Below are 25,557 nucleotides of genomic sequence, written 5' to 3' on the forward strand. Positions count from 1 at the left end.
ACGGGAATCAAACTCACAACCTCACGATCGTAAGCTCAACGCTCTAACCACTGAGCCATGCACCTTCACATATATATATATATATATATATATATATATGATGTATCTCTTATTATAAAAGGCAGATTTTATCTGCCTCCCTTTGGGAGTTATACAAATCTACAATATAGGATTTCTTCAATTACAATTTACCTAGCAGTTTTGAGAGTACAATGCATCGCGTCATGCCAGGTCCAGTTTTTAAAATTTAAACTCCAATTAAGCAAAATTTACAGAAAACTCACATTCTGGTGTGTGTGTCAAATGCTTTTCTTAGTCTGGTTTACAGCACACGCAAACGCACACACACAGTGGGCAAGGAATAAAATGAAAGTAATTCACTTACTGTAGTGAGTGATTCTTTCACTCTGCCTCCCACTTCCTCTTTAGACACATAGAAAAAACTTTTATTTTTTTACATAAGTAATGAGAGCGAAAGAGACTAAGAGAAAGCGATTGTATGACGAGGGAAGTTCCTTTGAAGTTACCGTGCATGGGACTCATTGATGTACATGTGTGTGTGTGTGTGTGTTTGATGGAGTGTGGGAGACAGACAGTATGTTGTGTAAGTGAAGTGCTTCTGTTAGTGTGTGTGAAGAGACAGAGAGAGTAATGTGTGAAAGAGAGAGATAACTGAAATTTTTTACTCGGTTTATGTGTATATGTATGTATGCATGTATGTGTGTGTGTGTGTATGTATGTGTGTGTGTATGTATGTATTTATATATAAAAGAAAGGTTGTGTGTCTGTCTACTCCGATTTAGATTCCTAACTACTCCCACATTTTGCGATGCAGTTTAACCAAAACCGGGTATCTTATAGTCGTGATTCATATCGAGCCCTTCTGGGTATTAGCGCGCGTCTACGATGAGTCTATGATTTTACAAATAATTTACCATCATTTTTTTCCATTTTAATGCATTTTTTAAAAATAAACGGAAGTAACTCTCAAACTTCACACCAATATGCGTGCTCATATGCGACGTAATATCACATCACCAGCATTTCCTCACACCCTCCTTGCACTTGGCGAAGGCAAAATACCAGGGGATGAAAATGGTAATATTGCCATCGATTCCATTTGTACCATTGTTAAGACGCCTTCTGATCTCAGAGATGCAGTGTTCCCAGATTTACAAGCTAATTATCAGAATATGGATTGGATTGGCAAAAAGGCTATACTGGCCCCGAGGAATAAACTGTTCACCATATTAATGATGAAATGCTAAAACTCATTCCTGGGGAAGTCGATGTATATCAGTCTATCGATACAACTCCTGACCCAGAGGACGTCATCAACTATCCAATAGAGGTACTCAATTCCTTTGAGCACCCCGGACTACCACCACACTTTCTCAAACTTAAAGTTAGTGCCCCTATAATGCTCATCAGAAATTTGGTTCCCCCAAAACAATGCAATGGCACACGTTTGGCGTTAAGTCCTTATCTCCCACCGTAAGCTTATTTCAATATTTGCCTGAATAATCATCATAATTCAGTGCAATCATTAACAGTACTTTCAAGCAATTCAGCCCCGAGCAACGCCGGGCAATTCTGCTAGTGTATGTATATGTATATATATATATATATATGATGTATGTATATATGCACTTAATTTATACTTCTAATAGTATTAACCTTTAGCACACTTAGGTGCATCGTATTGCTCTGCAACATGATGCACCTACAGTGTGCTAAAGGTAAATAATAGTTAAATTTTACAAAATTATTTTCTTCATTCTGTATTGTAACGAACACACTGGAATAGATTCCAGTTGACTTTAAAGACAGCCTTCATCTATGTAACCCACTTTCTCTCCCTCCTCCACTGCAACTGCTTGAAACATGAATTTTCTCCCCTGACAACTTATTATGCACCCCCATTTGTCCTTTATATATCTATATATTTAGGTATATTCCCTCCAAACACCACATGCATGGGTAGAGAACTGGATATATCTATGCATATGCATGTATATATAAGTGAGTATAGGTATATAGGAAGTATAAAGAATGTTTAGTTAGACATAAATATTTAAAGTTTTTCATGTAACTACCCTGTTCTGTCTTCTGGCCAACCTGAAGCCCTAGCCCCTTCCTTCCTTCCTCCCTGTTTTGGTGCTTCCTCTACGTGTACAGGGTTGAGGAAATTGTAATTTATTGAGTAAATTCACTAGGTTTGACAGCTGGCCAGTGTTTGCATATCTTCTTTTCAAGTGCTGACAATAGTTTCATGACTGCCTTGCCATTCTTCTTTCCAAGTCCACAATTTCAGGGCCACCACAATGAAAGGAAGGACTGGTGAGATTTCTGAAATGCTGGAGTGCAGATGTGTGCTGTGCAAAAGAAATAAGATTGAGGGAAGACTCTGCTAGATTCCTCATGGGTAAGAAACAGAGGTTTAAATTCTTTCAGGTAAGCAATAACGATGGAGGTTGGTGTAGGCCTACCTATGCCAGAAAAATGGGTGGATAAGGTAACTGAGGCAGTCAGAGGACTTACTATTTAAAGACCCAGCAGACTGGCAGAAATTTAGAGATTTTCTAATGGAAGCTTCTGACAAGAAGTTGGAGACATGTAACTTAGAGGATAACTGGAAGTGCCTTTGAGACAATCTACTGAAGGCTACAGACCAAATCTGTGGCTGGTGCAAAGTCTTACTCAGGCCAAAAGTGACATAGCAGTGGAACAAGATGGTAGACAGCACTATAAAAGCAAAATGATAGGCCTGGAAAAATGGTGGAAGCAGAGAATTATATCAAGTGTCCAGATGAGAAGCTAGGCAACAAGTTTACATAGCAATAAATAAATAAATAAATAAATAAATAAATGGATGGATGGATGGATGGATGGATGGAGAGAGAGAGAGAGAGAGAGAGAGTTTGGTAGGTAGGTAGGTAGGTAAAGGAGACAAAATGCAGGAATGAAGACAGGAAACAGTGAAAATAAAGAACTGAGAGAGAACGGTAATTTGTTTGTGCCATTTTTGTTATGGTAGGCATCAACACACATCTATATTCATATTGACACATAGTAATTATAATGCTTTGAGTTCCCCAGTAGGTGGCACTGATGTTGCCCAAAGTTCACCATTGCTTTTCTAACCAATCACATCTCTGTCTAACCTGCTTGCATTTAAATTAACATATCCAACCAGTTTTATGTTCAAACTAGCCATATCTGACCTCTCACACCCAACCTACAATGTCATTCTAAAAATAAACAATCACATTGTTGAAATCTCAAAGCTACAAGATAATGCATGATTAATTCAAAACAACATGAACAAATAAAGCATTATATTTGTCAGAGGAATCAGAATGTGAAACGGTTAAACAGTGACTGACCCTCTGTAAATGTCTGTATTTCTGTCTGTGTGTCCTACGGTATTCTATTAACACAACTGATTAACTCTAATGAAGGAGTCATTTAATTATTTACTTTACTATCGTTTCAACTATTGTTTCTACACTCCCTCAATACAACATCACACTTTACAAACACACCACTAAGATTTCACTAACACTTGTTCAACTCTTCTGCAACACTTTTCCAATACTTCAGTTGTATATCTGTACACTCCATTGGCACTTCTTTGATACTGTTATGACACTATACTAAAATTCCACTGACACTATTGCGACATTCATTTGTCACCCTTTCAACACTCCATTGACACTTCTGCAACACTACAACACATTTGTTTTTACCCTTGACTTGTTGAGAGCCCAAATGCCCCACTTTCACAAATTGGTCAGCTCAACACTAGATGTCACAGGTCAGTCACACAACCAAGACAGAACTTCCAGAAAACAACAACCTAGGTTTGAGTTTGCTGAGCACTCAATGACCAACCTAAGTTCATATCCGTTGGTAAGCTGTGGAACCCGTGTTTATGACTACCTGGTAATGAGTCAAGGAGATCACCTAGAATGGATGGTCAACATTCACCTGTAAGGATCTTGTACTTTTATGTTGATCGTGTACTTTTATTCCTCCGCAAGGACCATTAGGCCAGTTCATCAGTTTCTCTGGCTTATATATTCCCCCATGCACAGGACACTGGTCCATTGCATGGTCCCCTCATTTTTGCCAGTCGAGCAAACTGAAGTAATACGAAATGAAGTGTTTTACTCAAGAACACAATGCATCACCCTGTCCAGGAATCGAAACCACAGTCTTCTGACCATGAGTGCAATACCCCTAACCACTAAGCCATACACTTCCACTGTATTTTTGTTACATGGCCTAAATAGACTGCACCAACTCTATGTAATCGGACTCTCTCTAAATAGCCTCAATCATAACCCTGATTGGTAAGATGGTAGAATATACAGAGGAAGGGACCCAGAGAGTAAGGGCAGTAAAATAAAACTGCTGCTCTGTGTGGAAATTGGTATTCATATCTTGGAGATAACTCCAGCATTCTTTGAGTGGAAGTATTTGAAGGTAACATCTTCTGAGACAAATCAAAACACACTGGGGTAGATTTTGTTTATGGAAACATTTGGAGTCAGCAGCTCAAGGAATAAATCTATCATCCTTCACCTTACTCACAGCTGGAGTGATTTCCCATTTGCTCCAGTCTCCATATTTACAAGTAACTGAAGGTAAATAATAACGATAGTATATAAATAATTAACCAATTAGCACCTACAAATTTTTGTTCCATCAGTTTGTAGGTTACCTCCCACCACCCATATATGTAACCCACAAATATAAACCAGAACTGTAATATTATAAGCACCAAATGTATTTTGAGATAACCCCAGCAAATATGGAAACCCTTGACACACACAAAGATGCAGCCAGCAGTTATGAATTACAGCACTGGTAAGCCAACTTCTTTGAACACCCAATTTAGTTGAGCAAGTATAATAGGGCTTGGATAGAGATAACACACGTGAATATTGAAAGGTGTTGCTCAAACCTGGTCGCTGAGAAAGACATAAAATATTTGACAATTATAAAATTGAATTTCAAAACTAAATCTTTGTTGTTATAACAAAATCAAAGTAGATTTTCTTCAAGATATTATGCTTGGTATTATTTGTAATACAGTCTTGCATTATCATTTAATGAAATTTGTAGTACCAACCATGATGAAAGTGTTTGTGGTACCATCTGTGGTTGCATGCAGAATTAGTGACAGTTATTTAATCAAGAAAGAACATTGTGTAGATATGGTGAGTAAGAACATGTAGAAGAAAAGGGCAACTTACCAATAGAACTGATGGAGGTCTCTTCTCTGATGTTAATGTTGTCGTCCATTCACTCTGTGATTCATATTGTGGATAGAACTCACATTTTGGTTCAAGAATCTGTGTGTTTCTATTCCTCCCCTCTGTCTGTTGTTTGGTGCCAGTTTGTGTTTTAGCACTGTGTGCCAACCCTTCATGCCCTTCCCTGTTACAAACAATTGTTTGGTCAACAGCCCTACTGGTCCTTGATCTAGACTGACCACAGTTACATTTCACAATACACAATGTGATGGACACTACAATCACCACAGATACTATTACAGCTGCTACTACAATGATAATTAATAACGTTAAGTCTATTGCTGCATCGGGCTGTAACTGAGTAGCTGTCATTATGGACGATGTCCTGTTACTGACTGTCACACTCAAAGACACAGTAGTTGTGGCTGACAACACTGGACTACCAGAATCCTTGACCACAAGCACCAATTGGTATGAGCCAGCATCGTTGAGATGAGGTGGACGTGAGAAAGACAATTGACCAGTGAAAGAGTTCAGTGTAAACAACTGTTTATTGTTACCGTTAAGTATTCCGTATTTGAGGAAGGCATTTAAATGACTGTCTCTATCAGACGCTCTAATCACAGTGATTTCACTGGTACTTTGGGGATGATAGTGGACATCAAGAGTGAAAGGGTCAACACTAGGAAATGTAAAATAAGGGGCATTATCGTTCTCATCTAAAACCTCTACAACCACATTGGCAGTGTTGTTCAGTGATGGCGTTCCCTTGTCTTTGACAAAAACCTTGAACTTATAGACATCCTGTTGTTCCCTGTCCAAAACTATGGACGTTGAAATGAAACCATAATCCGTAACGTGAAACGGTATACCGTTTATATTATTGCTAATTAATCTATAAGACAACTGACCGCCAGCTTCTAAATCTTGATCAGTGGCATTGATGAAACCAATCGGAAAGTTTGGTATACCATTCTCATAGGTGAGGAATTTAAATGTATCTTTGGTAAATTGTGGTTTACCATCGTTGATGTCTGTTACTTGGATGAAGATTTTCCTCTCTGTCTTCAAAGAAGGAGTTCCTTTGTCTTCACAAGAAATACTAATGTCATAATGATCTCGTGTCTCTCTGTCCACTGATTTCTTTAAAGTTATTTTGAATTCATTTGATCCTAAATCTAAAAGTAAGAATTTATCATGCTCTAGCTTACATTCCACCTCACCATTCTGTCCAGTATCGTTATCAATAATACTGACATAAGCTATAAAACTACCAACTTTGGTTCCTTCAGAAATGGCTGCCGTGTTCTCTTTTATCTGAGTAACAAAGTTGATATCAATTTCAGGAGGATTGTTTCTTTCATTAATTACATTCACTAAAACAATGGCTGTAGAACTTCTTGGAGGATTCCCACCATCTTTAGCCATGATAAATAGTTCATAATTTTGTTTTTTAGCTCTTCTGAAAGCTTCTTGTAGAAAAATCTCTCCTGTCATGTGATTGAGTCTGAAATAAGTTTTCACTTTCTCTGGTGTTTCCGAACTGAAGAAATAACTAACATGACCATTTTCTCCCGAATCTAAATCTTTCGCAGACACCATTGCAATTGGCCTGTTTCTTTGATGCGTGTTCCTTACTGAGATGTTATAAATATCTTTATTAAATACTGGTGAATTATCATTTAAGTCTATGACAGATATGTGCACATCTAAAACACCTTGTTTCGATGGATAGCCTCCGTCTTTGGCAATAACTTGCATATTATAAGAATCTTTAACCTCTCTGTCTAATTTCCTTGCCAAAATGACTCCCAGTTCAGAACTACCAGTAATGGTTTTCCTTGCAGACAATGTAAATGGTAAGTCTGGTTTATTTCTTAACTGATATGATATCTTTGAATTCACAACTCCAACATCTCTATCAATGGCATGTGGTAGAGTTTTGATTGTACCAATTCCATCTGTTTCGTAATAAACTATATTCTCAAGTCTTTCTGGGAATTCTGGATGGTGGTCATTAACATCTTCTATGATTACTTTCACTTTTAAAATTCGCATAAACATGTCTGCCTGTCGGACAGCAACTTTAACGATGGTATAACAGTCCTTTTTGGGACTGCACAGCTGCTCAGCATCCAATATCCGAGCTGTGTGAAGTTTACCTGAAGTAGTCACGTTGAACAGTTGATTAGAACCAAATTTCCTCTGCTGAAGTTGGTTAAATGTTGTTTGGAGGGAACCTTGGTATGGGGACGTATTTAGAAGAAGAAAGTCTGCTGCGATATCACCAACATAGGTTCCAGTATTGCGTTCTTCTTCAACATGGTAAGTGATATCAACTAAACACAAGAAGCCAGGGAAGAGGTGAAAGTTTAATGCTAACGTAATCAACACATGCCAATATGTAAATGTAGTCATCACTAAAATATCTGTGATGGGGAAATATCAAACCTGAAAGAAGAAGAAGAAGAAGAAGGAAACTGTGTGAGGGACATCAGGAAAGGAACAAAGACAAACAGCAAGTTAACCCTTTCGTTACCAACCCGGCTGAAACCAGCTCTAGCTCTGAGTACAAATGTCTTATTTTCATAAATTTTGAATTAAAACCTTCCACCAAACCTTAGTTACAATTTATGTTCCTAACACCAGCTGAATGATAACTAAGTTATTTTACTAAATTCTTTGTTATATTTAAAAGTAATTGAAAGAAACACAGAGCATCTCAAAATAAATACAGTACGAAAAGGTTAAACAAAAATAAAACAAACAAGAGAAACTATCAGTAAAGTGTTCTTACCCAATGTTACCTGACCCTTTATGTCTTGGTGAACCTGTATTTGAAGGGGGAGATAGAATGGCTCCTTGTTTTATTTTATTGAATTTTTTTTTGTGATTTACTGTTAAGAGGTAAAGCAGAGCCTTAAACAACTTTTTAGGGACTTTGTGATTGATGGGAGGAAGTTATCCTCGGATACAGAGACGTGACCTGAATGACTACAACACAAACGACTCGGCTAAACACACTTACAGACCAAGTGGTGTGTTAGACTGGATCATAGATTAAAACATCTTTTACAAACGTGTGTGTGTGTGTGTGTGTGTGTGTACATGATGGGTACAGTTCCTATGACACAGACTAACTGAAACATGAAAGGCTGGAAATTATCTGATGCTTACATTCATTTCCCAAATAAATAGCCGAAGGTAGTTACAAGAATTTGAAAGAAATTCACTATTTCTTCTAGCACACACACACATGCATGATACGCATATTAGTATGCATGCATGTATATATATATATACATGTATGTATTATATATGTTAGCATATATGCATGCATGTGTGTGTGTGTGTGTGTGTGTGTGTATGTGCAAAAACATTTGTATGTATGTATGCTTATATGTATGTAAGTGGTTATTTAAAGTTTTGGTATACATCTTGTAGACTGCTGATTAAAGCAGTTTCACTGTTTATGGCTACCTGATGTCATTCACAGTTTTGATATAAACACTACAAGATCTACCTCAGGTATTCCTCAGTGGTCATCAAGTAAATAACAAATGAGAGAAAGAGAAAATGGAATTCACAAGACTTTCGACCCACTTTTGTGTTTTATTTACAACTAGCAGTATCGTCCAGCATTGCTCAGGTTTATTTCGACCCTTTAGAATTGGAACTTTTGAAAAGTAAAAATTTTGCATTATGTGGCTTGTTATTCTCTTTAAGTGAACATTTTTCTGGTTGAAATTGTAAAAAATAGAGGTTTTCATAGAAGAAAAGCACCTTTTTGATGTAAATAATTTTTGGTGTTAACATGGTCCGATTTGAATTTTTTCTTCTACAGAAGGAAGAGCAAGCCTTCTTCTATCATACTCTCAATTTTGGTCAACTTGCGCTGCAGGGTCTCAGAGGAGATAGTGTTAGTTGAAGGCTACCAAACCTGCCACACACAGACAACTTCAGCTTTATATATAGAGAGAGATTAACGATATGTTAAGCCGATTAACTGCATGCAAAAAGTAAGAAATATCCGTCCCATGTCATTGTAGATCATAGAACCTGTAGGCAACCAACTACAGGCAAATAATGGCATGAATTATAATAGAACCAAGGGAAACCGAGTTTATTGATTGAGGTACCTTTTGAAAAGTGACCTGATGAGACAAAGGATGCACCAAAACCATTTGACCAGAATCTCAGCCATGGGAGACCAATGAAAGATTGGTCCAAACGATCATCAAGATTAAGGAAGAACTCCAGGAATTCCATTTTCTGTTTCTCTCGTTTGTTGTGTGTGTGTGTGTGTGTGCTGGAAGCCATCCATTCAAAACCATTCAAGTAGTTGAACTCCTCACCAACCATTTACTCCCATTTTACACCTTTTGCCAGAGTATTTCTTAGAATGGGGTAGCTGCCCAACAGAACACCCTGCAAATATCCATTACATATCAAGTTGGCTCTGTCCTGGCCACTAGACAGAAGCAAACAGGTACTTCTTCAAGGTTTGAACAACTGAACTTCAGGTATTTTAGAAGAATGAGCCCTTGTGTTATGAAGCATATTTTGTAAAAGGGCTGCCATGTACAGGGAGCAATCGAAAAGTTTCAGATTCCCCTTTTTCCATAACCATTTCAACAGCAAGCCTGCTGTGTACACCAAAGTACTAACAATGTTGGTAACTGACAAAAAAAAATACAAAAGAAAATACACGAGAACACTATTCTTCCCTACCCAAGCTTACTAGCACCCCACCAATGCTTGGTTTACTGTTGCACCTAGTATTTACCAATTCACATTTAATAGAGAGCCTCCCTCATATTTTCATTGATTCACATTAAAAAAAAAAAGGGCTCCCTTCATATTTTTGTGGCCCCTTTGTTTCAGTTGATATTTTTCAAGTCTTAAAATCTCCACTGTTGGTCTTCCATTCTATTCATCCCTCTATGGATTATGTTAAGAATTTGTCCTCGAGATCTCAATCTTCAACACAAGTCTAAAGCACAACTGAATGTAGGTCAGCATGGCACCATCTCACCATTCTTAGATTTGTTCTTCCCCAGGACTGAAACCCTATATGTATGGTTGTAAATATCTTTTACCTCTTTCAGTCATTAGATTGTGGCCATGCTGGGGCACTGCCTTGAATTTTTAGTCAAATGAAGCAACCTCAGTATTTATTTTTAAAGCCTGGTACCTATTCTATCGGTCTCTTATGTTGAACTGCTAAGTTATGGGGACACAAACACACCAACACTGGTTGTCAAGTGGTAATGGTGGTGGTTGACAAACACAGATAGAAAGATACACATCTTTATGTATATATATATATATATATATGATGGGCTTCTTTCAGTTTCCATCTACCAAATCCACTCACAAGGCTTTCATCGGTCGAAGGGTATAGTAGGAAACACTTGCCCAAGGTGTCATGCAGTGTGACTGATCCCGGAATCCGTGGTTGGGAAGCAAGCTTCTTACCACACAGCCACGCCTGCCTCTGCCTATCTATATATGATCTAAACACACACACACACACACACACACAAAACTCTCATAATCACACAGCCTTAATGGCTCATAACAATTCAAATGTTTAATCTCTAATGTCTGCCCCAAATGTTAATTTTTGCCAGAAATCCTTGAATTTGTCCTTCCCACTCCCCACACCATCCCTCCTCTTTCTCTCTCTCTTTCTCTGTCTCTCTGTCTCTCTCTCTCTCTCTCTCTCTCTCTCTCTGTGCCTGTGCGGGTGTGTGATGTTTCTGTTCCATGGGAAAGAACTGATGTTGTAACATACTGCGGCACCACACAATGGTACTAGATAGGACTAGCTTAAAGGGTTTTTAAGTGGCTAACAGCACAGATATTCAGAGGATGCAATGGTATTAATCAGTTTCATAAATAATCTGGAAATAAGAAATATTGAATGAATCCATCAGATCATCTTATATTTTATCGTTTCTGTCTGTTAGTTTAAGGAGGACCAAAAATGGTGACGACTGTTACAAGGGAGGTAACTACGGTATAACAGTATTTTCTCTTTTCTCTGGTTTAGTGGAAACCAATCTCTGCTGGATTCCTTTATGTTTGTATGGTGAAACCGAAATATTATTTGACATAGAAATAGGATTCGTGAAAACGCTAGTTATCCCGCTGTGTAGATGTTTATTCATTTATTTATATATTTATTTATAATCTCAGAGGTTTAATGTTATTCATTTTTGGTTTATTTCTCCAAATATTCTTCCTCAAATATTTATAAATTTTATGTTCATATATATTTAATTCATGGATTTAGAAAAATAAGCTGAAATCTTTTCTTTTTTTTTTTTTAATCCAGTAAGAATCAATTTGTGAGAGAAACATGTCTGTGTTCTTTTTATCAGAAATTTTAAACTTTGGATCAAACAACTTGACTCTTTATTAACAGATGTCATAATTTACAAAGTAAATATTTTCTAAACTTTGCTCTTCAAAAATAGAAGACTTTGAGTTGATGTTGTTGTTATTGTTTTAGTAGTAGTTGTTTTTTTGGGGGGGGCCCAAGGTTGGCTGTGACTGTGTACACATACCATGAGAGTCCCTTGAACTATAACCATAACTATTTTGGTTGTTGTTTCTTCTTTCGTGACATCTGATACCAGTAATTGCACCTGGTTTGTCAGTCATTTAACTTTCTTTATTGTATATTTTATGTGTGAAATGTTGTGGAAAATGGTGCAGCATGTATAACAGGTTGTTTGTGTGTTTTGTAGAGATGCAGGAACAACTTAAAAAAGATGAGTAAAATAGAAAGTACAGGGAATTGCTGTAAGGTCTGTAAATGTTGTTCTTTTGTTGTACACAATTATTGGCTGCCAACCTGACAGTTTATGGTTCCTTTAAGATGTAAAAGGAATTAAGTCCTAACACAAAAACTGTGATGTTACCTCTTTTGTTATGCGTGCTATTTGTCAACCAGGATGTGTTGAATACACTGAAGTCACCTCCAGTGATGCTGTTTGGGAGAACATTAATAATGTTATTGTCAAGATGTGTGGTTTGGTGGTTGACCAAAGCGGTCAATGGCAAGAAAAATCAATTGCAATGTACTTCCCCATTTACTATATTCTTTATTATTCCTTGATGGCCTTTTAGTTGCTGAGTGAGCCCGGTCAGCTCAGCTTGAGTAGTTTTATGACTCAATATCAACAAACAATGCAGTTATTCTATCACAGCTGATCTTCTTAAATTTTATTTCAATTTAAAAATGCCTGAAAGTTTGAGCTCCTAATTCGATTCTGTAGCCTTCAATAAGATCACCAGTAGGACCATAAGTGAGGTGGTAGGGTCACTGAAACTTCACTAATTTTGTTACATAAATAGTATATATATATATATATATATATACTGTTGTGTCTTGAGAGAGTCATTCTCTTTTAGTGCCTTATAATTTAACACACTCACAGGTAAAATTTCCACTTCTTTTTTATTTTTCTAAAATTTTGATTGCGTCTTGCAACCTTTTCGAAAGTCAAAACTATTGAAAAGGTTGCAAGACACAATGAAAATTTTAGAAGAATAAAAATGAAGTGGAAATGTTACCGGTGAGTGTGTTAAATTATAAGGCACTAAAAGAGAATGACTCTCTCAAGACACAACAGAATATACTTCAACACACAAACTCACACAAAGAATTTTTCAAACCAAATCCTAAAACGAAATATATGTATGTGTATATATATATATATATATATATATATATATATATTTACTTAGAGAATATGATAACCTCATAAAGAGATGGTTACATCCAAGGGAATACTGCTTCAATATCTAGAATTATTGATGAATGAAGTTCCCTTAAAACAATAGATATATGTTAAACATATATTTTGTAGCCATTTAAATGAAGGAAAGAAAATGGTGATTTGAAAGTTAATAATTATTTATTATTAACAAATTAGTAATCGTTACTTCTTACAGCCGTTTCCATTAATACTCAATAATTAAAACACTAATTCGTGCATTAAATTTGCATTTATATTTTATGAGCATAATTTCATCAGAGAAGAAGATATACCTTAAGATGTAACACGCCGAACTATCAGTTCATACCAGCAGACTAGTAGTCAAGTACATCGACATCAAAAATCCTGCTGTGCTTGAGGAGACCTACAATGGAAATTGTAATTGTGATACCTGTGCCGGTGACACGTAAAAAGCACCATCCGTACGTGGCCAATGCCAGCGCCGCCTTGACTGGTTTTGGTGCCAGTGACACGTACAAAGCACCAACCGATCGTGGCCATTGCCAGCCTCCCCTGGCACGTGAAAAGCACCCACTACACTCACAGAGTGGTTGGCATTAGGAAGGGCATCCAGCTGTAGAAACACTGCCAGATCAGACTGGAGCCTGGTGCAGCCTCCTGGCTTCCCAGACACCAGTCGAACCGTCCAACCCATGCTAGCATGGAAAGTGGACGTTAAACGATGATGATACACACATGCATATAGTTATCGATCTAGAAAGATAGATTGATAGATACAACACACAATATATATATATATATATATATATTTGTATATATATGCATGTGTGTGTATATATATATATATATATATGCTTGTGTGCATGTGTGTGTAGCAGGAATATTTGGCTGTGCCAAACCCGAACTGCCCAGAAGTTGAACCTGGATCAAGGGATCTGATACAAAAACAAGTAAAGAACTGAATGCAATTTCTTCAATTATTGATGACATCACTAAAACACTAACCACTTGGACATCACATAAAACAGAATCTCATTAACAATCCCACCTTTTGAAATTCTTTTCACTTTCAAAGAACTACCTACAAACAGAATTCTCTTTCTGCTAGCAATCCATGTGTATCTATAAGTCAGCCAGAAGCATCATTGCAAGTTCCACAGCACCATCATGATAATGACAACAGTGTAGCTGTAGCACCAAGAATAATGGTACCACAGCACAATGATGGTGATGACACACCTAAACCACTGAGATGGTAGACTAAACCAGTGGAGCATACACTTGTCATGCTGCTAGACAGTCCCTTCTATTCTTTTCTCCATATCAGCTGTCAAACTGTTTACTTGTGCAAATATCTTTTCTGTGATTCGTAATAAGGGCATCACACAGTGTGGTAATGGTACAAATAATATCTCTGATCTTGTTCTTATCGACCCCAAAAGGAGGAAAGGCAAAGTTGATCTTGGTGGAATTTAAACTCAGAATGTAAAGACAGACAAAATACCTATTTCTTTATTACCCACAAGAGGCTAAACACAGAAGGGACAAACAAGGACAGACAAACGGATTAAGTCGATTGTATCGAGCCCAGTGCGTAACTGGTACTTATTTAATCGACCCCCGAAAGGATGAAAGGCAAAGTTGACCTCGGCGGAATTTGAACTCAGTACATAGCGGCAGACAAAATACCACTAAGCATTTCACCCGGCATGCTAAGATTTCTGCAAGTTTGCGGCCTTACAACAATGTTGATAATGTTACATATACATACATACATACAATATGATTAAACTGCCTGATGTATGTATGTGAATTGGAAGTAGGAATTTGTTTTGGGAATTATTTATTCACCATTACATATGTTTCATTTGCTAATATGAATTACAAAGTCGTACCAGTTGGATAAACATATCAGAAATTTCCTATCAGAAATTCTTCAGACAGAGAATCAAATAATGGTGAATAAATAATGCCAAAACTTTTTCAAACTTCCTGTTAAGAATTATAATAATTTTGCAAACAATATTTCCAAAATTTTCAACTCTAATATTTTCCTCACATAAATACAGTAGCCACAACAACTGCATACTGGAGAGTAAGACTGGAATGAGCAGGTGTGCTTCAAGCAGACACTGCTTATATTTTACCCTATCTATCTGTATGTGTATGTGTGTGGTGTGTGTGTGTGTGTACAGAATACGAAGAGTTTAGGCCACTGGTGATCTAAATTAATAGGTGCACTGTCTAAGCACTTGAATAAGTTACTAGGATCCAAGTTCCCAACAGGCTGGAGTTGAGGATCTGTAGCCTACTTCTGTGTCAGCAAGTATAAATTAAAGGAAGAGGAAAACAAAATCAAAGCAGGACAAGCTTGTCAGATCAGATAAGCTTGTCCTACCTTCATTTTGTTTTCCTCTTCCTTTAATTAATGTATGGATGGATGTATGGAAGGACATATGTATACATCCATGCATCTATCCATCTACCTTTTTCTCCCTCAACCCCCCCCCCTCTCTCTCTCTATTTTTAAACTACACTAGATGTATGTCTATATTATGTGATAACAATATTACTTTCAGGAAAATGAAAAACATTCCAAAAATCCTTCCCAAATCCAATCTGTTTTTTATTCCCATATATTTACCTACTGTTAGTTACAAAACCAAGATTATCTCCTGAAACACTCTCTTATTATTACAATGCATTCATATTTTACCTGTTGTTTGTTGCGTATTAATAAATAATGAAATAATTGCTTAATTCACAGAGGTTATAGCTGTGGGAATTCACACACATTAATAGTAATTTTCAGTTGGTTTTGTTCCAATTTTTACCAGTATTCTCTGACACCAATGTCTGGTTTTTCTTTACATCCAAAGTAAGCATAATATATTTCCCTTTTGATTCAATCTACTACTATTTGATTTTGCACACATCCAAATCTACATATCACATTCACCTGCCCAATATCATAAGCTGCTTTAAAATCATATTCACTAAGTGGACGATAAAATCTATTAAATTGCTTGTGTTAACTGTTATAAAATATCTTTATACAGGTGCAGACGTGGCTGTGTGGTAAGAAGCTTGCTTCCCAACCACATGGTTCCAGGTTCAGTTTCACTGCATGGCACCTTGGGCAAGTGTCTTTCAATGTAGCCTTGGGCCAACCAAAGCCTTGCATTTGAGCGAGAGACCAATAAAACTCCTTGTAACACCAAAGATGAACTGAAGGCAAGGATTATGGCAGCATTCACCAACTTAAACAAGGAGACCGCCCTGAAGAGTTGCAGGAGATTCCAAAGTCGTCTGGAGGCTGTGGTTGAAGTCAATGGCGATTTCATTGAATAAATTTACTCTTTAGTATTTCAAAATATTTTTATGTAATCTTGGTAAAGATATCTGTTAAAATGAGATGTCAGGGTTAATTTCAATTTGTGTAATTTAGACGACAGTTTATTCACTGCACCCTGTATACAGCTTTATGTGTATATATATATATATATATATATATATATATATATATGAATACCTAGGTTAATCCTAATCAAGCAAGTCTTTGATGATATGAACTCTATCTGTCATCATTCTGTCGATTTAAAGAGTATCTAGGACTACATTATCCAGTGTTTCCTTTGGTAATACAACAGTTGCAATATGAGGAAGATTTGGCTGCTATTTCCAGTACATCAAATGACCGTGTAGAGACTGTCTGAGATGGTGAATGGATAGTAGTAATGATGATGATGATAATAGGTGTAGGAGCGGTTGAGAGGTTAAGAAGCTTGCTTACCAACCACATGGCTCTGAGTTCAGTCCCACTGCATGGCACCTTGGGCAAGTGTCTTCTACTTTAGCCCTAGGCCAACCAAAGCCTTGTGAATGGATTTGATAGATGGAAATTGAAAGAAGCCCTTTGTATGTGTGTGTGTGTCTGTCTGTCCTCACCACTGCTTGAAAACCAGTGTTGGTTTGTTTATGTCCCCATAATTCTTCAGTACAGTAATAGACACTGATAGACTAAGTGCAAGATTTAAGAGAAAATAAGTCCTAGGGTCAATTTGTTGGACTAACACACTTCAAGGTGGTGCTCTAGCTTGGCCGCACTTAACTGATTGAAACAAATGGAAAATAGAAAAGAGGAAGACGATGTCGATGACGGCGAAGGTGGTCGGGGTGATATCGTATTCCATGAGAAAAACCTGGGAACAACGGAATTATCTCCCTTGTGTTATATTTCCTTCAATGCTTTGACAGAGTGCGTGTGTGTGTGAGCAGTTGCTGTTATTAATGTGTTGTTAGTTGCTGTTATTTGCCTGATTGAGCAAATTTTTGTTCAAAAACTTTTCCAACCATTACCATCCCGCTTTTGTTCCGTGTATTGTCTGACAAAGACTACATTATCCAAGGGATCCCAACCATTTTTTTCCATCTATGGACCCCTTTGATTACTGTGTATTCTGGTGGACCCACGTAGCAATTCGATGTTTAAAAACTAGCTTTAGAGAAACTTCTTTCATAATTCATATTTCCGTTCTAAAACATTAACTTGCGTAGTTTAAATGTTAGGGAAAGAGACCCACCTGTTTCTTGCAATATATACCAAGACATACATCTAAAGCAAATTTTTTTTTTAGGGACCTTTAAAATACTATTGTGGATCCCCAGTTCACTATTTTACTTGCGTGGACCCTTAGGGGCCCATACAGACCCTGAGATATCTTTTTATAAGAAGACAGAGTGGGATTTCAGAGAAATTTGGCTGCTGTTTTTAGCAGGTGTACTGACCCATGCCTCCATGTTGTTGTTAGTGTTGTGATAAGACAGTAGAAATCTTTGCCATCTGACTGGACTGCTGCAACATGGAATGAAGTGTTTTGCTCAAGGACACAGTACACTGTCGGGTCCAGGAATGGAAACCACAATCTTGTGATCATCTTCACGTTTTGGCCATTAACTTTCTATAATCACACATCATCCTGCCACCACCACCACCACCACCACCACTGCCACTGTCACCACCATTCTGACAATGCTGCCTTTCACAGCAAATGATCATCAAAGACAATACCACTGACCTGGCCCCATGGTGGTCTGTTCTTGGACAGGAACTATGCATGTGGACCTTCCCCAGTGCTCTCTATATGACCTGGCAAGCCCCCACCATCACTGCCACTGCTGAGTTGTTTACTGGGACTTTGGCTACCATAAATAAACCTTGGGATAGATACTGGAATTGCTTTCCCATTGCCTCTCCAGGCAGGTGGGATTTGAACTCAGAATGTCGAGATCTACTGTAAAGCATTCCTGCCAACATGCCGATGATTCTGCCATTCTACCACCTGCAGAGGAACAGAAAATGAAGTGCTTTGCTCAAGAACACAATGTGCAGCCCAGTCCTGGAACTGAACCCATGACTTAGCCATTGTGAGTACAGTGTCCTAACTACTGGGCCACGTGCTTTCACTATATCAGTGACCACCACACCTCAATATGTCTGGATTAGTGACCACCTCATCAACTCCTATCTCTATATCTTCCTCCAAACTGTTCCTCTAACCACCACCATCAGTTGTTGCTACCACCTCTTCTCCACCTTTAATAACACCCCCCTTCATCTCACCTCAACTCATTATCCTTAATCTTGCACACTCCCTCCTAATGATACTACTAATGAAGATATGCATTAATTAGTCTACATAAACTGTCCCCATCACTCTTAGTTACATCACTATCATTCTTCACTGACCTCCTATACATTTTTTCACCTTTTTATCCCCTTTAAGCCCTGACCCTAAACATCATCCTCTCTCTTCCCATCCGACCCAACCAATAGGAATGACTTCATTAACTCTCCCCACCCCTCAAAACAAACCCTGACAAGTGAACTTTCTGCTACTTCATCCCAGCTTGCTTTTGGTCATCAATTACTTTTATTAAGGCTATTCTTAGCTCAGCGTCTGCCTTCTTTGCTCTTCTAAACTGTCTATTTGTCTGTCTGTCTCCAATGTCCTCCAAACCCTTCTACCAGTTTCTCATTGGACTTCATCAACCCTTAAAAACCCTCTACTTTTCCCCTCCCCTCCTTCACCTCTCTATGACATCATCTTTCTATATTTCTGTCTCTACCAAGTCTACCTAGGCTCACATTATTCAATGTGCCAATTTCTTTCAAGACAATAGGGTGTGATTTGAAGGACAAGTGGCTGGAATTTCTAGCAAGTTGACTGACTTCGTAGAAGTTCCCTCAATGGCTTCTACCCTCATTAGCTTGTACCCCTATCCACTTATGACCAAAACCTCTCAATTTCTCTTCCTCACTTCTGAATCACATTCACTCAACCATGACCACCGCTGGTCTTATCTGACCTTTTAAATACCCTTTATTTACTTCATCACATCTTCCCCCTCCAAAACATATTTTCTCTCCCCTAAACACTTTGCTACCCCAGACCCTGTAACTGGCTTCAGCACATTTACTTCTGTGTTGTGCTCTTAATAACCCAGAAACGGAGCTAGTTATTTGCCCACATAGCAAGGCAAACACTTCTGGTGGTGATCCCTTAATTGTTCCTAGACAGAGCTAGTCTCTTACATCAACAGATCCTTCAGTCTTTCCCTTCCTACTGGAATCTTTTCCATTCCACACATGTTATGTTTTGTTGTCTCTTCAGAAGGACAACATCCTTGACTCCATTGGGCACTGCATGAGGACTCTGGAAAAGAAGCACAGCCATGCTGACTCGACTAATTATTTAGAGTCACTGCATCATTGCCCTTCTAACATCTCAAAATGGGCTGATGAAGACTCCTCCACGCGATTGTTAGAACTGCTAGAAACAGGAGTCACATGTCATTCAAAATTCATGATTCTGCATTTCAAAAAGGGATGGCCATATTAAACAAGATATTCCTTGGAAGACAAAAGGGAAAAAACACAAAGATAAGTCAAATTGCATCTCAGATTACTTGAACCTTAGTTCTGCACGTTTAATGCCAACCTAGAGTTAAACAACAACATCAGCATCTCAGAAGTGATGGAATTGGTCAAGAATAACACGTGGGTCCTACACCATTGGCCCCAATGGTGTAGGACCCACATATCTAGGACCATGGGTTTGTTGCTAGACGTACAGACATCCATGACCAGATTGCAACAGTGACCCTGTCCTCATTGATGGACCCAATCACCAGCATACAACTTCTGCTCTACAACTGTATCACATCTCTTTCTCTTCTACCACTGCTACAACAGACTCTGTTCCCCTGAACCTATCTGGAACCATATCTCCCTTCCTGTCACCCCTTAATATGTTTCTGTTTAAATTTCCTATGCTCCTCCCCCTCTTGCCCATCCTCATCCAAACTCTCATCACCAATCAGGGATGATTTAACAAACTATCAAGGCTCTCTCCCTCTCCCTAATGAATTCAAACATCACCACATGACTCCCACCCCCGCACCAGTTAACCATTATTTTAGAATTCTGAGTTCAGTTCCAGTGGAGGGGAGGCTTTGTTAAACATCCCCCTCCCACACACACTATACAGGTTCTTTTACATTTTTTACTTGTTTCAGTCATTTCACTGCAGCCACGCTGGAGCACTGCCTTTAGTCGAACAATTCGACCCTAGGACTTATTCTTGTAAGCCTAGTACTTATTCTATTGGTCTCTTTTGTAACTGCTAAGTTACAGGGATGTAAACACACCAGCACCAGTTGTCAAGCAATGGTAGAGGGGGCAAACACAGACACACAAACATATATATATATATATATATATATATATATATATATATGACAGGCTTCTTTCAGTTTCTGTCTATGAAATCTACTCACACGGCTTTGGTCAACCCAAGGCTATAGAAGACACTTGCCCTAGGTCCCATGCAGTGGGACTGAATCCAGAACCATGTGATTGGTAAGCAAGCTGCTTACCACACAGCCATCCCTGCACCTATAGTTTTATATTTTCAGTTTCAGGACCACCTGACCTTGGATTGAGATGATTGGGCACGGCTGTTTCGGTGCTGATGATTAGGCATGGCTTACTGGAGATTCAACCAGTTTTGACAATAGCACTTTTGGGTATGAGAGGCCAACACATGCACACATGCATGCACATATGTGCAGGAATATACACATGTAAATAGACAATGATGGTGCATGGCCCACTGGTTAGAGCCTCAGGCTCACAATCATGCAGAGGTGAGTTTGATTTCCGGACATGCTGTGAGTTGTGTTCTTCAGCAAGACACTCTATTTCATGTTGTTCCATTTCACTCAGCTGTAGGTATGAGTTGTGACATCACTGATGCCAAACCGTATTGGCCCCTTTGCCTTTCTCTTGGATAACATCGGTGGCATGGAGAGGTGAACCTGGTATGATGGGCAACTGCTGGTCTTCCATAAACAATCTTGCCTGGACTTGTTGCCTTGGGGTGCAATCCCATGGTCATTCATGACTGAAGGAGGTCTTTACCTCTTAGACAGCAGGGAAGGGAGAGAAGTATTGGATTCAAATTTTAGGACAAGGCTAGCAATTTTGGGAAAGGGGCTGAATCTATAAAGTCAATCCCAGTGTTCAACTTATACTTATCAACTCTGAAAGTGATGGAAGGTAATTTGACCTCAGCAGAATTTGAACTCAGAACATAAAGCTGGACAGAATGTTGCTAAGCATTCCATCTGGTGTGATAAAAATTCTGCCAGCAGTGCTTTTTGGCACTGGCGGCCAACACACACTCACACACATGTTCATGTGTGTAGAATTATACATATGCAGGGAGGGAGGAAGAGAAGAAGGAAGGAGAGAAATATTAAAACGTTTGATCGTCAAATAAGTCAGCATGAAATCAGCATTGCCAAAACACCTCCTACCCCACCTGATCGTGGTGGGCACCTTTGTTAGTACCCAAGACCAGGTGGTAACTATTTTGGCCAAATCTCTGGGTTGATGATAACCTCTCTCTTTTTTCTCCCATTGGTCTTTGAAGCTCTAAAAAAGGTCATTGGTGTTGTCCCTCCTCCTTTAATTAAGCAATTAAAAAGTCTGATTATTATGTTAAACAACCTTAATCAAACCACATCACATGATATACCCCAGTTAAATACCCAGGAGCATAAGATTCTGTGTTTAATTCCAGTTGAGGGAAAATGTTGTTTAATATCCAGCCAAGTTCCTTTGGTATATGTACCAGTAATATACTGTGGTTCTAGACAGAATTACTGAAGAAGATGATTAGAGAAGAAGGGGGTTAATAAAGAGGTGTGTGCGTAATGACACTGTGTGTGTGTTCAGAAGTCCATGACCTTCGACCTAGTGTTTGAGTGTCTAAATTTGGTTGTTTAAAGGTCAGTGTGTTGGTAACAGTGTGAAGGAATGACAGACAAAAACAGACAAATAACGGACGAGAAAGGATAAGCTAAAAAACAACAGAATACCATCATTTCACATCTTCAGCCTTTCTCTCTGTTGGGCTGTTTTAGCTGTTTTAACTGAATTTACTCATCATCATCATCATCATCACTACCACTTACCATCATGAGCAACATGACCACTGACACAAAACAAGCACCACTACCACCACCACCAACACCAACAACATTGGCACCACACCACTACCACAACTGCCCCCCCTTCCCACCACCACCCCCACAATCATCTCCATCAACAGAAACGGCACCGTCACCACAGACATGCAAGAAATAGAAACTAAAACATCCCTCAATGTACAAACTTGTTCTAAATAAAGCTGAATACATCTCTGATGTACAAAAAGACAGGATGGCCATGGCTGAAACACCTTTCATTATATGATTGTTCCATCATGCTTGACCTGGGGCTAAACAACCTATATATATATATATATTTTGGTGCAAATGATTTTTACACAAACACACACGTGTTGTTTAATCCCAGGTCACTTCTAGTCAAACACATTCCAGAAATGACCATCCCATCTGTTTATTACTATATCCTGGGATAAATCACCCAATATAGCCATTTTCTCAAGATTGAGGTTTGAGAGAGATTTTTGCTGCTATTTCCAGCATAATGAATGGGCACAAAGGGGCACCATCTGTTGTTGTTGTTGTTGCTAGTAACAATAACAGTGATATTGGTGTTGTTTATAGTGCTGCTGCTGCTGATGACAGTACTAGTTCTGCTGCTACTGCTGCTGCTGCTGCTGTCCACATTGATTTTCTATAAGGTTTCCAAATGAAGATCTCTTCATTACCCATCACATTGCCTGCTGCTGCTGCTGCTGCTGCTCTCCATCTCTCTATTTACACCTCTTAATTCCTGTTTAACTTACCTATATACATATGTGTGCATGTGTCTATGTGGGTCTTTAGTATATGTGTTTCTGACTTCTAAGTATACGTGCATATAAAGAGAGAGAGAGAGAGAGAGAGAGATAGATGTTTGCATGTGTGTTTGTATTTGTGTTTATGAGAGAGTTTATATAAATATATAAATATATATATATATATATATATGCATTTACATACATATACACATCCATATGTATGCCTCCCTCAGTCTGTTTTTACAGCAATTCCCCCCCATCCCCACTGCCCTCCCCTCAATCGCCCCCCCGCCCCCATCACCATCACCACCACACCTGTATACTTCTAGTTCTAAATACTAGCTCTATATATTAGCTACAGCTCTTAGCTACTGCATTTAATAGCTACCACAACTATTAGCTACAGCTATTATTTACATATATTACCTACAGGTAATATATGAAGCTATTATCAAGAGGTATAACCTTTAGCTATTAGTTGGGGCTGCAAACTGCCTGTATGATGTAGTGATGTTGATGCCCTTCACATAGGCACAGGAGTGGCTGTGTGGTAAGTAGCTTGCTTACCAACCACATCGTTCTGGGTTCTGTCCCACTGCGTGGCACTTTGGGTAAGTGTCTTCTACTATAGCGTTGGGCCAACCAAAATCTTGTGAGTGGATTTGGAAGATGGAAACTGAAAGAAGCCTGTCATATGTATGTATATATGTGTGTGTGTCTGTCCCCCCCACCATCACTTGACAACCGATGTTGGTGTGTTTACATCCCCGTAAAAGAGACCACTAGAATAAGGCTTGCAAAGAATAAGCCCTGGGGTCGATTTGTTTGACTAAAGGCAGTGCTCCAGCATGGCCGCAGTCAAGTGACTGAAACTGGTAATGGATTAAAAAAGTAAGAGAATACCTGTTAATTCCACTTATAAGGTCACTTGACATGCAAGAAATAGCAGGTAATTTCAATGACATCTTAAAAAGGAAGAACATAGTTTATTCCTAGACAGACTAACTGGCACACCATTGGTTACGAGGATGAGGGTGCTAGTTGACCCAGTCAATGAAGCAATCTGCTCAAGAAATGAACATGCAAGTGGCCGAGTACACCACAGACACATGTTCCCTTAATGTAGTTGTCAAGGAGACTCAGTGTGACACAGAATGTGACAAGGCTGGCCCGTTAGAATTACAGGTACAACTCACTTTTGCCAGCTGAGTGGACTGGGGCAATGTGAAATAAAGTGTCTTGCTCAAGGACACAGTGCACTGCCTAGAATCGAACTCATGACCTTATGATCATGAGCTGAATACCTTAACCACTGAGCTATGCACCTTCACATTCAATAGACAAATCTATGGCATGGTCAAGGTTGGATTGTCATTGTCCATACAATCCCTCATTAAAATACACCAGGTAAGTCCTGCTTGGTCAGGACTGACCTAAGGTTAAATGACAACAACAACAACAAATCAAGTCAAAAATAAAAACCTGTATATGGTTATTAAATAAGATAGAAATAGTAGCCAGACATCCTTCAACTCACATCTTGCTGTCTTATACAAAATACACTATGTCAGAACTAAAAGAGGATAGTCATGGCTAGAGCATCTTTAATCAAAAGACTAATCGATCAAATTTGATCTGAGTAAAGACAACATCAACGACAACCAATCCACTTCAAACACATTTACTCTCTGTAAGTAATGGAGATCAAGTTGACCCAAAGAATTGATCTAGAAACCAGCTTCATTTATTGATCATCTTCATCCAGAAGCCAGTTTGATCAAGAGACTAGCCTGGTCTCATGATCAACTTGAGCCAGAGATTAGCTTGATCCAAAGATCAGTTTGATCTAGAAATCAGTTTGATCCAGAGACTAGTCTGATATAGAGATTGCCTTGATCCAGAGACCAGCAAGTTCATGAGATAAGATTGATCCAGAGACTAGCTTGATCCAGAGATCAGCTTTAGCAGCTAACACCATTTGTATGTATGAGCCATGGTTGCTTGATGTGCTAGAAATCATAGTTAAATCTCCCTCAAATAACTGGGATTTTCATCATGTAGGAGAAATGGCAGCTACCAGCATGGTGAAGCACCATGCTGGTACAGTGAGATGGAGGGGCAAGAGAGAGGAAGAAAGAGGGGGTAAGTGGGAGGGAGGTGTCGTCAATTCAGAAACCTGGTGCGATTGTTTGCTACAAATTGAACTCCCTTAAAGACCCCCCCCAACTCCCT

General features: G+C 38.6%; 1 protein-coding gene across 2 annotated transcripts in view; it reads right to left on the reverse strand.

Annotated features, from left to right (window-relative positions):
• The window catches only part of LOC115219371 (protocadherin beta-15-like), a 149,883-nt gene that overhangs the window by 55,825 nt on the left and 68,501 nt on the right, over positions 1–25,557 (reverse strand). For both annotated transcript variants that reach the window (XM_036509089.1, XM_036509088.1), the window contains exon 2: positions 5,262–7,712. In XM_036509089.1, coding sequence (XP_036364982.1) covers positions 5,262–7,679 — 2,418 coding nt within the window. In that variant the 5' untranslated portion in view covers positions 7,680–7,712. The remainder of the gene's footprint in view (positions 1–5,261; positions 7,713–25,557) is intronic.

Source organism: Octopus sinensis, linkage group LG14 (genome assembly GCF_006345805.1).
Source record: "Octopus sinensis linkage group LG14, ASM634580v1, whole genome shotgun sequence".
Lineage (NCBI taxonomy): Eukaryota > Metazoa > Mollusca > Cephalopoda > Octopoda > Octopodidae > Octopus > Octopus sinensis.